The sequence below is a fragment of the Miniopterus schreibersii genome, assembly GCF_964146895.1.
Source record: "Miniopterus schreibersii genome assembly, chromosome: 2".
Taxonomy (NCBI): Eukaryota; Metazoa; Chordata; class Mammalia; order Chiroptera; family Miniopteridae; genus Miniopterus; species Miniopterus schreibersii.
The window spans coordinates 175,010,085-175,024,168 of NC_138102.1; the positions used below are offsets into that span (position 1 = coordinate 175,010,085).

The 14,084-nt window shown below is 38.2% G+C and overlaps 1 protein-coding gene across 2 annotated transcripts in view; it reads left to right on the forward strand.

Annotated features, from left to right (window-relative positions):
• The window catches only part of HCFC2 (host cell factor C2), a 40,838-nt gene extending 28,297 nt beyond the window's left edge, over positions 1-12,541 (forward strand). For both annotated transcript variants that reach the window (XM_081129103.1, XM_081129102.1), the window contains exons 13-15: positions 443-577; positions 2,459-2,644; positions 3,454-12,541. In XM_081129103.1, coding sequence (XP_080985229.1) covers positions 443-577; positions 2,459-2,644; positions 3,454-3,768 — 636 coding nt within the window. In that variant the 3' untranslated portion in view covers positions 3,769-12,541. The remainder of the gene's footprint in view (positions 1-442; positions 578-2,458; positions 2,645-3,453) is intronic.
• The last annotated feature ends 1,543 nt before the right edge of the window (positions 12,542-14,084 follow it).

Below are 14,084 nucleotides of genomic sequence, written 5' to 3' on the forward strand. Positions count from 1 at the left end.
TCACTGAATTTCTGCTAATTGTTTTTGAATCTAGAAATAAGCCAGCTTGGAATGAATTTTTTCTTATTAGCTCCTTATGGAGCAAGTTGTATTGTCACACTAAAGGGATTACATCTTCTGAAAGAGTCTCTGAAATGACAATGTCCTATAAAACAGCTGGCATCTTAACATCCCACTGATTGGAAAGCATGCTAACTCCAGCGAGGTCGAGAGCACAGAGCTGCTGACCTGAGAATGCCTGTCACTCCCTGTGTCTGAGGTGGCATCCCTGTTGCACTGTCAGTCGACCTAATCTGTTGAGAGTTTTTTTACTTATGAACTATTAATGTTGTGGTGTTTACCCATATACCTACTTGTAGATCAGTGCATGGACTTATTGAATCTTGGAATTTATGATATACTCAATAAGAGTCTTCATAAATTTTTCTTTCTCTGAAATTAGAAAGAGACTCCTTCAAATCCAGTGGCCACAACGAAAGCAGAACGACAGTGGTGTGATGTAGGAATTTTTAAAAATAATACAGCTTTGGTGAGCCAGTTTTATTTGCTGCCAAAAGGGAAGCAAAGCATCTCAAAGGTAGCTATCGATGTATTTTCTACATTGTGAGTTATAAGCCTCAAGAATGAGATTTTTTTAATAGCTGTGATTGAAGTCACTTGAATATGTGACATTGGGATCCGTTCACAGTCTCATTGAGAATTCTATGTACCTAATTATGTTACATCCTTTTTGTTCTAACCCTCACCCGGGGAGTGAGGATGCTTTTTCCATTGATTCTTAGACAGTGGAAGGGAGGGGGGGAGGGGAAGGGGGAGAGAGGAGAGAGAGAGAAAAAAACACTGATGTGAGTGGATCCCTCCCATATGAGCCCCGATAGGGAGCGGGGATCGGAACTGTAACTCAGGTACATGCCCCTGACTGGTGATTGAACCTGCGACCCTCTGGTGCGCAGGATGACGCTCTGACTCTGGCCAGGACTATGTTGTATTCTTTTTAAAGGATCTTTTTGTAGAATATATCACAAGCAGGTCATTTAAAAAATCTTATACTGCCCGGCCTGCGTGGCTCAGTGGCTGAGCATTGACCTACGAACCAGGAGGTCAGGGTTTGATCCCCTGTCAGGGCACATGCCTGGGTTTTGGGCTCAATCCCCAATAGGGGGGTGTGCAGGAGGCAGCCGATCAACGGCTCATCACTGATGTTTCTCTCTCTCTCTCCCTCTCCCTTCTTCTCTCTGAAATCAATTTTTTTTTAAATCTTACACAATTACTGGGCTGGATTTTGATTCACCAATAATATAGTCTGGCCAGTACAGATAAGGATTTTTTGAAATATTGTTTTGTGATGTGTTTAGAGACTAGAATATTTTTTCTTACTCCTAACTTTATTTCTGATTTCACAATTTAAAAAATTTTAAAGCCCCTGTAAGCTAATGAATACAATTTAATTTTCCCTTGATTCTGAAATCCCTTGAAGAGGACCTCATATATATAAGTGAGACATTAACCCTCTGAGAACTATGAAATAGACAACAGCCCCAAAGCATACTGAACTAATTTTTATCTGGAATGGGGAATTTCAGAGTGAATTTGAATCTCCTAAAGATCTACACAAATGGAGAACATATCATTTATCATTATATTTTAGTTTTTCTTATATCACTTCTGGTGTCCCTCTTTTTCATATTGAATTCTTCCAATTCTTGGAAAAAAAATAGAAATCTTTTCTAATCATCTGTTAGTATTATACCTAATGAAATTTCTGGCTGCAGTTTGATTTCATAAGTAAGAAAATACCTTATATTTCATATATAAGGTCCTAGCAATTACCTGTTTTTCCCAAAAGGTAAAAAGAGCTTAACATTTAGAACCCGTAAACTTGGGTTTGTCTGGTTAGTTCCAGCACTCAACAGTGTGACCTTGTGGACAAGTCACTCATTTAACCTCTCTGAGAATCTTTCCTCATCTGTAAAATGGAGATGACATAGCTCCCTTAAAATGGGATGATATATTGGTGCTACATGTTTCACAGAGGTAAAGTAAGAGTTAGGGAGAATATGTAAAAATTGTTTGAAAGTTGTAAATGTTACAGTCTTTCTACCTAGAGTATATAATCCAATTATTTCACATTTATTCCGGGTGGAGATGAGATAGTTGTTACTTTTTTTACAGTAGTTGTTAATTTTTGCTACCTGTGTACTCTTCGTGTGCAGAATACCCTTGCATTTCTTTTTATAATCAGTGATTCTCAACCAGAAGGGCACTTTTCCTCTGAGTAAGAAGCACCACTTTATGGGCTCAGTTGTTTTTGTGTTGGAAGGCTCATTCCATGTGTGAAAAGGGGGAAACACATAAATGTGAACTAGAACCTTAAAACAGTTCATTCTTTAAAAGTTTTGTTTAATTAAAAAACAATTAATTGCACTTTTTCTTTACTTTTGCACATATTGCATTTTAGATAGGAAATGCAGATGTACCTGACTACAGTTTACTTAAGAAACAAGATCTTGTTCCAGGAACAGGATACAGATTCAGGGTTGCTGCTATCAATGGTTGTGGAATAGGCCCTTTCAGCAAAATCAGCGAATTTAAAACTTGTATTCCCGGTTTTCCTGGAGCTCCTTCTGCAGTCAGAATTTCAAAGGTGAGATGTTAGGTCAAGATTTGGTTATTTACATTACTTGAAACTTTTAAAAAATGTTTTTATTGATTTGAGAGAGAGAGGAAGGGAGAGGGGGAGAGAGAAAAAAAAGACATAGATGTTAGAACCATCGATCACCTGCCTCCTGCAAGCCCCTACTGGGGATTGAGCCCACAACTCGGGCATGTGCCTGGCCCAGAAATCGAACTGGCGACCTCAGGGTCCATGGGATGATGCTCAACCAACTGAGCCCTCCCCCCTCCCCCCCCCAGCCAGGGCATTATTTGAAACTTTATACATGAAATAAAACTGTCAGTTTCAAAGGGGTGGTTAAAAGGTTAAAAAATATTTTTGCTAATCAATTACAGTATTTTTAAGGACCAAATTTCAAGCAGAATTACAGCATCCAAATTACAGAAAGGGAAACCTGGTTTGGTTCTTCATATTAATTTTGTTCTTGTTTATGGAAAACATTTGAGTTGCAAAAATTTAATAGAATACATGAAATTGGATTATATTTTATCCTAAGGTCCTGCCCCTACTTAGAGAACAAAATGTCTGCTTTCACGCAAGAAAAACCCCTTTCTTGGGACTGGAGTGGTACAGGCAGACAATTAAGCCTAGTTATGCGTTTGAAAAGTAGGCATGAATTACACATTGCAGATCCAATGAAGGTAGGTTTTTAAAACTCAGTAATAGAAGTTCTAACATCTAATGCCAAAAGCATTTTGTGTTCTAAAGGTAGAATTAACATAAGTGATAGTAGAGAAAACTTCAGAACCTTTACCTGTTTTTTTCCTTCTCTCTCCAAGAACGTTGAGGGCATACACCTTTCCTGGGAACCTCCAACTTCACCTTCTGGAAATATCTTGGAATATTCAGCCTACTTGGCCATCCGCACAGCACAAATACAAGATAACCCAAGTCAGCTTGTCTTTATGAGGATTTATTGTGGTCTTAAGACATCATGTATAGTGACCGCTGGGCAACTTGCAAATGCACATATTGATTATACATCCAGACCTGCCATTGTGTTCAGGATATCAGCTAAGAATGAAAAGGGATATGGACCAGCTACGCAAGTTCGATGGCTTCAAGGTAACAATAAAAAAGCACCTTTAAATTGAATTGTTTTTACTAAAGCTATTGTGATTATGATTATTTATTAGTAACTGGTTATGAAGATTTGTCATTTAAAAGAGTATTCTTTGTATTTCTAGCAGTTATGAATTTGAATTTGTAAGCTGTTCTTAAAATGTATTTGCTCAATTCTAGATCCAAATAAAAATAGAAAAGAAGCAAAGACTCTCTGAGAATTAGTATATGGATTCTTTGTTATAGTTGTAGCTCTTTTATAAAGGAAAATAGTAAAATTAAGCTAAAAGCTAGAAGGCGTTATTACCCCAATATATTTTATAAAGGCCATGTAACTCAGTTGTCCCAGAGTTACTGAGGAGAGCCTAGTAGCTGGCTGTTGTACAGTGTGCTGTCTTATAAGTAAATGTTCTCTGCATTGTAAAGGCCCTGTCTATGAGTACTCCCTCTAACTTTATTGTATATGGGCAGCAATCCTCTATCTTCTGCTGGATAATATTTGTGATACTAATTTTAGCAGCCATTTGATTTCTTTGTTTATCTACAGTTAGCACAGAACTTAAGAAAATTAAAAAAGAAAGAGGCAAGTTCAGAAACTTTTGAATTTTATTATTTTCCAAGAATCATGTCAAAATATAATGGATTTTCTTAATTCATACCAGGGTGATATATTGGAATATATTTTTGGCCAAAGCACTTAACTTATCTGGCTTTCAGTTTCCCCATTAATAGATAAGGGAGTTTTAAAATTTTACCTTTGAGGTCCCTTTCAGCACTTAAATTCTGTATTTTCATCAGAAGTGAAGTATATCCCTGACCATTTTATTTAATTTTTAAAAATATGTCTTTATTGATTTCAGAGAGGAGAAGGGACAGAGAGAGAGAGAAACATCAGTGATTGGAGAGAGTCATTGATCGGCTGCCTCCTGCACACCCCTACTGGGGATCGAGTCCACAACCCAGGCATGTGCCCTGACCGGGAATCGAACCATGATCTCCTGGTTCATAGGTTGATGCTCAACCACTGAGCCATGCCAGCTGGGCTATCCCTGAGCATTTTAACATTCGTTTTTATGGCCCTAACTTTGCTTTTGCTGAAATTAAAATATTCATAATTTAAAATTAAGAATTAAAGTATCTGTCCCCCTTATTGCAGAAAGAAAGAAGCACCTTAAAAGAGCACAGATTTTGAAATAGTGTTTTAAACATTTGTAAGATTTTTGTAAATGCTCTAAATGTTTTATTTTTTCATTGTTTTTACCTCAAAATTGTATAAACTTTTTTACAACTGAAATATAAGCATTAGATAGCTTACTCAGGTTCCATTACAACCTTAAAGATGCAGATAGGCATTACAGATAGTCTGCTACAGGTAACCTGTTTTACACCTTTAAGGAATTTCATGGTTTCACTGCCTGTTCAAATTGGGAATAGACACAGAGCAGTAATTGCAAAAAAGATATTTCAAACTAGGAGCTGCAGAAACTGCAGGGGCACAGGCCTGTCTCTTATATACTGTGTAACCTTATGCCAGTTTAGATTGACTGAGTAGCTGCGCCCTCCAACTTTATGTATAATACTCCCAGCAAAGATAGATTTAATTGTGCAGAATTGATATATATGTATGTTCCAGTTACTAATTTAAAGTGTATAGAATATTTTAATATATAATTTTGTAAAGAACTGGGATTTTTATACTACAGTATTTGTAATTAATGTGTCTCACTAATTAAGTTTCTCTTGGAGAAAATATGCAAATTGTTAGATGCATAATGAGTGGTTTCCAAACTCTAAAGGTAAAATAAATGCACTACTATGGTGTTGTTAGAATACCTTTTTGTGGCTGTATGAATCCTTAATCTTTAAATGTGTACTTTACAAACAATGTTTACAAGGAGCTTCTCTGATTTGTTATCCCAGCACCGCCCTTGGTGAGAGCTTCATTCTGCATTTGTTTAACTCATATGCTTTGCTTTTGGCATATGCTTGCTTTTTGCACTAGTAGAATTTTAACTTACCTCATGATTATGTTTGTAATCATTTGTATAGCTTCCATAACGTGTCTGATGTAGGCTAAACAAATCCTTAACCAAAGTTAAAATAAATGGTAAGCAATTTTGCACATATTAAATGCTAGGGTTTGTTGTGTATGTGTGCGCGTTTAGTTATAAAGAGTAAGAATGGAAAGTTATAGTAAGTAAATGTTTCAAGCCCAATTATTTTAATGATCTGTTTGCTTTATTAGAAAAAGGTTTGGCTTTTAACCCCTTATTCTCTGCATTAATTAACAGTTTGCATCTTGAAGTACTTCTCTTAATGACAAGGAATAAGCTGATTTTAGGCAAAGAAAGGAGTATTTGTTTGAATGTGCATATTTATGCCTATTTAGTATTTGGTTTAGTTTACTTGCTTAAATGCCTGTACTGTTCTAGACCAGGAGGTGACTATGAACCTTTGGCTCTAACATCTGTCTTATTTCCCAGAGAGAAAGGCATTTTTTCTCTACCAAAGGATTTGTTAAAATGATGAATGTTTTTACTTTCAGAATTAGCCGAGAATCTGTTACCATTTTTTGGCATTTGTACATTAATTACTAGTCACATTTATCTCTCTGATAAGTGATTGGTGACTGAAAGATGCCACTGAGAAACCTCTGTGGCTCTGATATTAACAGTTAATAAGAAATCTTTGAGCTGTGTGTTCGTGACTGGAATGGATCGGGGTAAGTAATAAGAGAAGTGCATTTAGCTTCTTATGATTGGCACATTTCTAAGTGGAGATCCCCTTGAGTAGCAGTGGGCTGTGTTATGCAGATATCGTAAGAGGATGCACACTGAGTTAAATTGGTTTCTTTACTCCTCCCAGCTGGGTAAGCAGTTCAGATGTACAAATCCTTGTGTCACAGTCCTCTTCCTGGGCTCTGCAACTTTGGTTCACATATGTAGTAAAAAGATTTTGATGTTGTATGCTCTTAAAATTTATGTTTTCTAAATATTGTGTTTGTTTTAGTTTAGTTTAGTAAACTGTTTTGGCAGTTTAACTAGAAATAGTATATTATAAACTCACTTTCACCTGCATTTTTTTTTAAATAGAAATTATCTGATTGCATGTATGAGGCACTCCCTGCCCTATAACACAATTACATAAATATAATGATTTATAAGAAGGTGAAACTGTTGATCCATTATTTCAGAGACTTGCAGACTAGCAAAGATTTGCTCTGATTAGAAATATAGTCTACTATAACTGAAGACATTTTTATTTTTTAAAATTGAAGCACTTGTGGCATAAAAATCATTTGTAACATTGGCTATGAAGAGGTTATTAGTATCTAAAATTATTGTAGTGATCTGGTCATAAATGAAGTAAGTTGCAAATAGACTTTGGTCTTCTTTGACCATTTAAGGTATAAGTGACAGTTATGTTTTCCAAGACTTATTTTAGGCAGTTTTATGTATTGTGTACCAATGACATGTAAAATAAAGTACCTTTTCTACTATAACCAATGATAGGTATTATTTATTTTGAACTATATGAAAGAAAAATTAGTGATGGTGGAGTAAATCTGTAGAAAAGTTGTTTTTACATTAATCACTTTAAATACTATAGGCAGGTTTGTAAAGAGATTGTGTCTAAAACTTGTTTTTAAGTTAGTGGATTGTGTTAGGGAGTAATTTTCGTGTAGAAATGTAAAGCCTAACCCTAATGTAGCTGAACTCATATGCTTGAAAGTAAAAAGGCAATGGCTCCAAAAGCATCTAAACTTGTCACTTCTTTTTTTGTCTTCTATTTACTCTGTAAATTTTAAAAATTTAGGTGTAGTTGGCATACAATATTGTTTTAGTTTCAGGTGTACAACGTAGTGATTCAACATTTATGTAACCTACAAAGTGAGCCCCATGGTAAGTGTCGTGCCCATCTGTCCCCGTGCAGTCACTGTGACGTAACTGACTTGCTTGCTGTGCCCTGTGTATCCCTGTGACTCATCCCCATGGCTGGGGTCTTGTGCCTCATTCCCGGGCCCTCACCATCCCCACAGCCCTCCCCTCTGGCAGCCTTCAGCTTGTGCTGTTACCTCTGAGTCTGTCTGTTCGTTCTCTTTAGTCATTTGTTTTAGATCCCAGATATAAGTGAGACCTATTTAATCTTAATTTTTTTCTTATGCTTTTCACCCATCTTTAACTCACAGCAGCCAGGCTTCTGTCCTGCTGCACCATTGAAATGGCTCTGGCAAAGGTTGGGATAGCTTCTCATTTCCCAGATCCAGTGAATTCTTTGATTATACTTAGTCTTGTCATTTGAAACTTTTAACCACTCTTTTGACACTGACAGTTTTTTAGTTCCTGTGATACCACGCTCTGCCTTTCTTTATGCACCTTCTGTCCCCCTTTCCACTCCTGGTCTCCATCCGTTTTTTCAGGATTCAGGTCAAATCTTGCCCACCTGATGAAGCTTCTCCCAACATACTCCATTTCCAGTAGACTTGTCCCCTTTCTTCTTGCGCCCCACTGGCCTTTGCTGAATCTCCTGTCATAGCAGCCTCTAGACTGTGCACCCCTGTTTGTCAGAATTGTTCCTCCCCCCTGCCAGGTGGTGGGTCTCTGAGGCAGAGACTGGGTCCTTATGTCTCTCCCATGTCACCCATTTAGCTGGTACTTCAGTATTTTAACAAGTTAGTAAAGAAAACTGTCACCTTTACATCTCTGCATACTCCCACTCCCCCTTCTCAAATTGGGGTCAAAATGGGAGGGAGGCAAGCTTTGGAGGAAATGCAAACTCCATTTTTGTCTTCCCCTATCCTGCTATTATTACTTAGGTTCCTAAGAGAAGTTCTGGGATAAATAAGGGATGTGTCACATATTTACTAGGCTAAAAGGGATTTAAAATAGGTGTGTGTAGATGTCAAGAGGAAGTCTTTGGTCTAGAAAGATCTGAGCATTTAGTAAAATCAGTGGGCATTGCTGGAGTGTGATGTTTAACACTGGACGATTAGGGGAATGAGCTAAAAATACTGTCAAAGTTAATCTCTCTGCTTCCCATATAGGAAAGCCATGGGTAATTGTCTAACATTAGAACGAACTTCCTATTTTTGATATCTAAGCACAGGGAACTGCTGGAGGACACGGAACACCAGCATTAGAACCACACTGGATTCCGTTCCGTATCAAGTCAGTTGTCACCTCTGAGCTTATGGGACTAAGGATTCTTACTCTGCTGGAAACCAAGATGACATTGGCACACCTTCCTTCCAAGTTTCCCAGGTATAGCTGGGAATCCCTATACTCATATTTTCCTGTAACTCAGGAAAAGACTTTCTTGTAATGCATGGAAAACCATGCAATGTAGCATTCTGGGTAGAAACAGTTCTATAAACTGAGCGAAGAAAGAAAAGGTTATAAAATCCAGCCTCCTTGTTCAAAATAGATCTTTACCTTATCAGTATCCATCTGCTTCTTTTCTGACCTTTGCAGAGCTGGAACCCGGAAAATGTCCACTTGTGGGACTACTGCTCTCAGGAAAGGCGTCTGAAAATGAGGAGGATGAGGTTCTTTTGCTTTGAATAGTTGGTACTTCAATTTAGTCTTGAGTACCGCTCATGCCAGTACTTCAGATTCAAGTCTTAAGAATATAGGGTTATGAAGCCTTTGGCCTCAGATAGAGACAAGGCTAGGAAGTCATAGGTATGAGGCTGGGGAGACAACAGAAGGATTTCCTATTTCCTAATTCGGTTTGCTGGTTCAGCAAAAAGTCTTTGCAGAGTGCTCAGAGGTGTCAGGGTGTTTACCTACAACCTCTGCAGGTAAAAGTGCAAAACGTGTGAATGGTGGCATATCAGGTGGGAAAGCTGTAACAGAGGAGATGGTCCCTCCTCCTATCCACTCCCCCTTCCTGGTCTCCGCAACCCCAGAGACAAGAGGCTGAAGGAGACTTCATTCATTCCTCAGCATGGGAATTGAGGAAGGTGCAAAGAGCGCACACAAGTTAAAAATAAAAGGTAGCAGCTGGTACGTGTGTTTGAACAAAGAGTTAACTCTTTCCACTCGTAAACCATGGTGCAGTCGATGTCCAGCTCTGACCAAGAGGATTATCCATCCCTCCTCCTATCTGGGGAGATAGAGAAGTTCCCTGAGAACTTGAGAAAGATTCCCTCCTACTCCCTCTGTTTTTTGTAGAGGAAGGGAAAGCTATGAGTGTGATAATTACCATCCAGCATAACAAAGGTGTGTGTGTGCCACTCGTGGCAGCATGGAATGTAGGAGAGTGGGCATTGCTCCGAAGGTCCCACTCACAGCTTGATCCCCAGTCATCTTGCTATCAGTTGCAGGCTAGCACCCCCTGGTGGCATTGTCCGTTCCAGTTTAATATAGGGTAGGGTTTGGGTCTCCTAGCTGCCTTGGATTTTTAAAATAGCTACAGCAGTGTCTGGAACTTTTTGATGAGTTGGCACCCTTTTATTAGATCCAGTTCGGGGGATTGGACCTGAGGAATCTACTTTCTACTTCCCCATTTCCAGGGAGTGGTTTGTCAGCCATTTACTGCTGGACTTAGTCTGTCTCTTGCACCAACTCCCTAACTCAAGATAATAACTTTAGCCTGCCCTGTTTGGGTACAGGGGATACATAGAATGTTTCAAAATCTTTTCAGATTTTTTAGTTGTATATCAAAATTGATAGCTAATACCCAGAAGGAAAAGTTGCACTTTAACTGTGTCTTATATAGTCTGCAAAGTGTCACTGCCAGTGATGGTCTTGGCAAACACATGACTGCAAAATTGTTTATGGCATTTTTGTGATCAACCTGGCACTCATGACTGATGGATGTGGAGAAACTGCCAGTAGCTGTGCACTTTCCGTATTTTGGGATAACTTAACACATAAATGCATTATTAGAAGGATGTGCCAAAGAGAATTTGTACTTCTGAAAGTCAGCAGAATTCAGTAAAGAGGTGGTAAGTTTATTTTGGAATTTGCATCATCTGTCATTTCATTCTCGCTTTATATAAATAATTATACCCAGTGAACAAAGTAACCAGTTAACCAGAATTATGCCAGTGACTCCAAGCCTACTTGGCAGAGTAGTACTTTAACACTTCTTATAATATAACCTCATAGGATCCCAACCCTGTGGGAACTCAGTCAACTTCTGTGATGAGTGGCCCGTGCTCACTCCTTTTTTCATAGTATCATGTACTCCTTCCCCACCAGTTACAATAATTGGCTGATTTGCCGTGCACAGCAGCGGCTGAAATATTGGGGAGATGTTCTGTCTCTTTGTTGATGAAATTATGTATTACATAATCTTGTACCTTTTTTCTTTTATAATATTTGTTGTGAAATAAGTGATCGTGCATATGTGCGCAGCCGTCATCTTAAGAACGAGAACATCCTCAGATGCCTAGAACCCTCCATTTGTTCTCCCTCCTCACACACCACATGGGGTAAACTACTCTGGATTTTTTGTTAATAATTCCCATGTTTTTATTTATGCTTCCACCATCTATGTCTGTATCCCTAACATGTTGCTTAGCTTTACCTGTTTCTGAACTGCTATGTACGTGGTATTGTGCAGTATGTATTCTTCTGTGACTTTTTTCTGACAGTTGTTTTTGAGATTCCCATCCATGTTTATGCATGTAACTGTATTTTGTTTGTTTTCATTGCTGTATAGTATTCCATCACATGATTATACCACAGTTTATCTGTTCTTCTGTTCACGAAGATTTGTTTCCAGTTTTTGGCTATTACGACCAATGCTGCTATGAACATTCTGCCAGTTACAGTGTAAGCTCCGTGCGGGCAGGGACTTTGTCTGTTTAGACATTCACAATGTCTAGAACAATGCCTGGCACATGGTAGATGCTCCATGTATATTTGAGGAATGAATTAATTATTGTGCATGTATCCTGATGGCAAGTGTGCAGCAGTTGCTGTAGGGCAGTTGTTTTCAAAGTGTGGTCCAGGGACCTCTTAGGGTCCCTGAGGCCCTTTCAGGGGGTCTGTGAGGACAAAGCTATTTTCATAAAAATACTAAGACATTATTTGTCCTTCTCATGCTTCACGAGTTTACATGTTTTCCAGATTTATGACATCATCACACTGACAGCTAATCAAGTGTGTACTTGTGCATTTTTGTGTTTTGAAAATGCCACTTAATTTCTAACACAGCAATTGTTGATAAATATAACCCACATGAACAGCAGCAGTTTGAGATCCTCAGTAATTGTTAAGGATGTAAAGAGGTCCTAAGACCAAAAATTTGAGAACCGCTGCTCGAAGAAGCGGGCTGTCCTTGGCCGAGCTGAACTGCTCTCTAAAGCATTTGCACTGTTTACACTCCCACCGGCAGTGTTGAGCGTCCTTGCTCCATGTCTTAGCAGACATTTGGTCCCAACTGTCTTTTATACTTGCCCATTGGATGGCTATCATGTTATATCTTACTGTGGGTTTTGTTTGCATTTCCCTGGTTACCAATGAAATTTAATTTTTTCCATATATGAAAAGGTTTCCTCTTCTGTGAAATACCTGTTCATGTCTCTTGCCTATTTTTCTGTTGGGTGTGTGTCTTTTTTCATGGATTCACATGATTTCTTTATGTATTCCGGATGCCAATCCTTTGTCATTTAAACACGTTGCATATATCTTCTCCCAGTATGTATATTATATTTTGTAATTGTATTGAATCTATTGACCAACTATGAGAAAATTGATTTATCTTTTCAATGATGAGTCTTCCTAGCCAAAAATATTGTATGTCTCTCCATTTATTTGGTCTTTTAATATTGCTCAATAAACTTTAATAATTTTTCTCCATAAAGGCCTTCATGTCTTATATTAGATTTCTTCCGAGGAGTTTTATATTTTTAATACTATGGTAAGTTTCTTTTTAATTACACTTTCTATTCTAACTGGTTGTTGCTGATTAGATATATTCTTGCTATGTGTTGATTTGGATCCAGCAACCATGCTAAACTTTTACTTGTTTTAATAATGTCTCTAGATGTCCTTTTGAATTTTTTATGTAATCATATCTGAAAATAGTAAGTTTTCTTCCTTTCTGATCCTTATACCTTTTTAAAAATTTCTTCTTATATTTCTGCACTGGCTACGACCTATAGTACGGTCTAAAAGAACTGATAATGAACATCCTTGTCTTAGTCCTGATTGAAAGGGAATGATTTCAACATTTCAGTTCAGTATTTTTCCCCCCACAAAAGGCCTTTATCGGATTAAGGAGATTCTTCTAATTCTAGTTTGCTAATAGTTTTATTATGAATGGATGTTTAATTTTATTTCATTTAATAATCTGTTTAAATGGTGGAATTGTTTTCTTGTTAATGTATAAAATTATGGTAGTTGACCTTTTATATTCAACCAATCTTTAATTCCTAGGATAAACCAACCCTGTCATGGGTGTGTGTGTGCTCGTGCATTTTAATACATTGCTGGACTCAGTTCGCCAGTGTTTTGTTTAGGATATTTGCACCTATCTTGGTGAGTGAATCGGCCTGTAATACTCCTTTCATGTCTGGTTGTGGTATCAAGGTTAGACTAACCTCATGAAATGAAATGAGTTTTTCAGTCGTTTGGAAGAGTTTCAGATATTCTTTAAAGCCATGTCATTAAGAGGAGAATTTTAACCCTGGCCGGTTTGGTTCAGTGGTTAGAGCGTCGGCCCAGGGACTGAAGGGTCCTGGGTTTGATTCCAGCCAAGGGCATGTACCTCGGTTGCAGGCTCGATCCTGGCCCCAGTCGGGGCAAGTGCAGGAGGCAGCCAATTGTGTCTTTCTCACGTCGTCGTTTCTCTCTCCCTCTCCCTTCCACTCTCTGAAAAGCGGTGGAAAAAATACCCTCGCGTGAGGATTAAAAAAAAGAGAGAAGAATTTTAACTACTGCTTCCATTTCCTTAGGGATTGTAGGATCATTAGGGTTTTACATTGAGCCAGTTTTGTATATGTGCTGCCAAAATGTGCTCACAGTCAATTTTGATTAATTTTTTCTAGCGATTTCTCCATTTCATCTTAAAGTTTTTTGATATGAAGTTAGCCATATTATCTTTACCTTTTTATTTCTCCAGCATCTCTAGTTATGACCCTTTCACCTTCTTTTGTTTTTTTATTAATCCTTCCAGAGCTTTGAATGTTTAACCCACTAGTTCTTTTTAAAGTTATTTTAAGCCCGGCCGGGCGTGGCTCAGCGGTTGAGCATCAGCCTAGGATCCAGGCGATCGGGGTTCGATTCCCGGTCAGGGCACATGCCCGGGTTGCGGGCTCGATCAATGACTCTCTCATCATTGATGTTTCTATCTCTCTCTCTCCCTCTCCTTTCCTCTCTCTGAAATCAATAAAGAT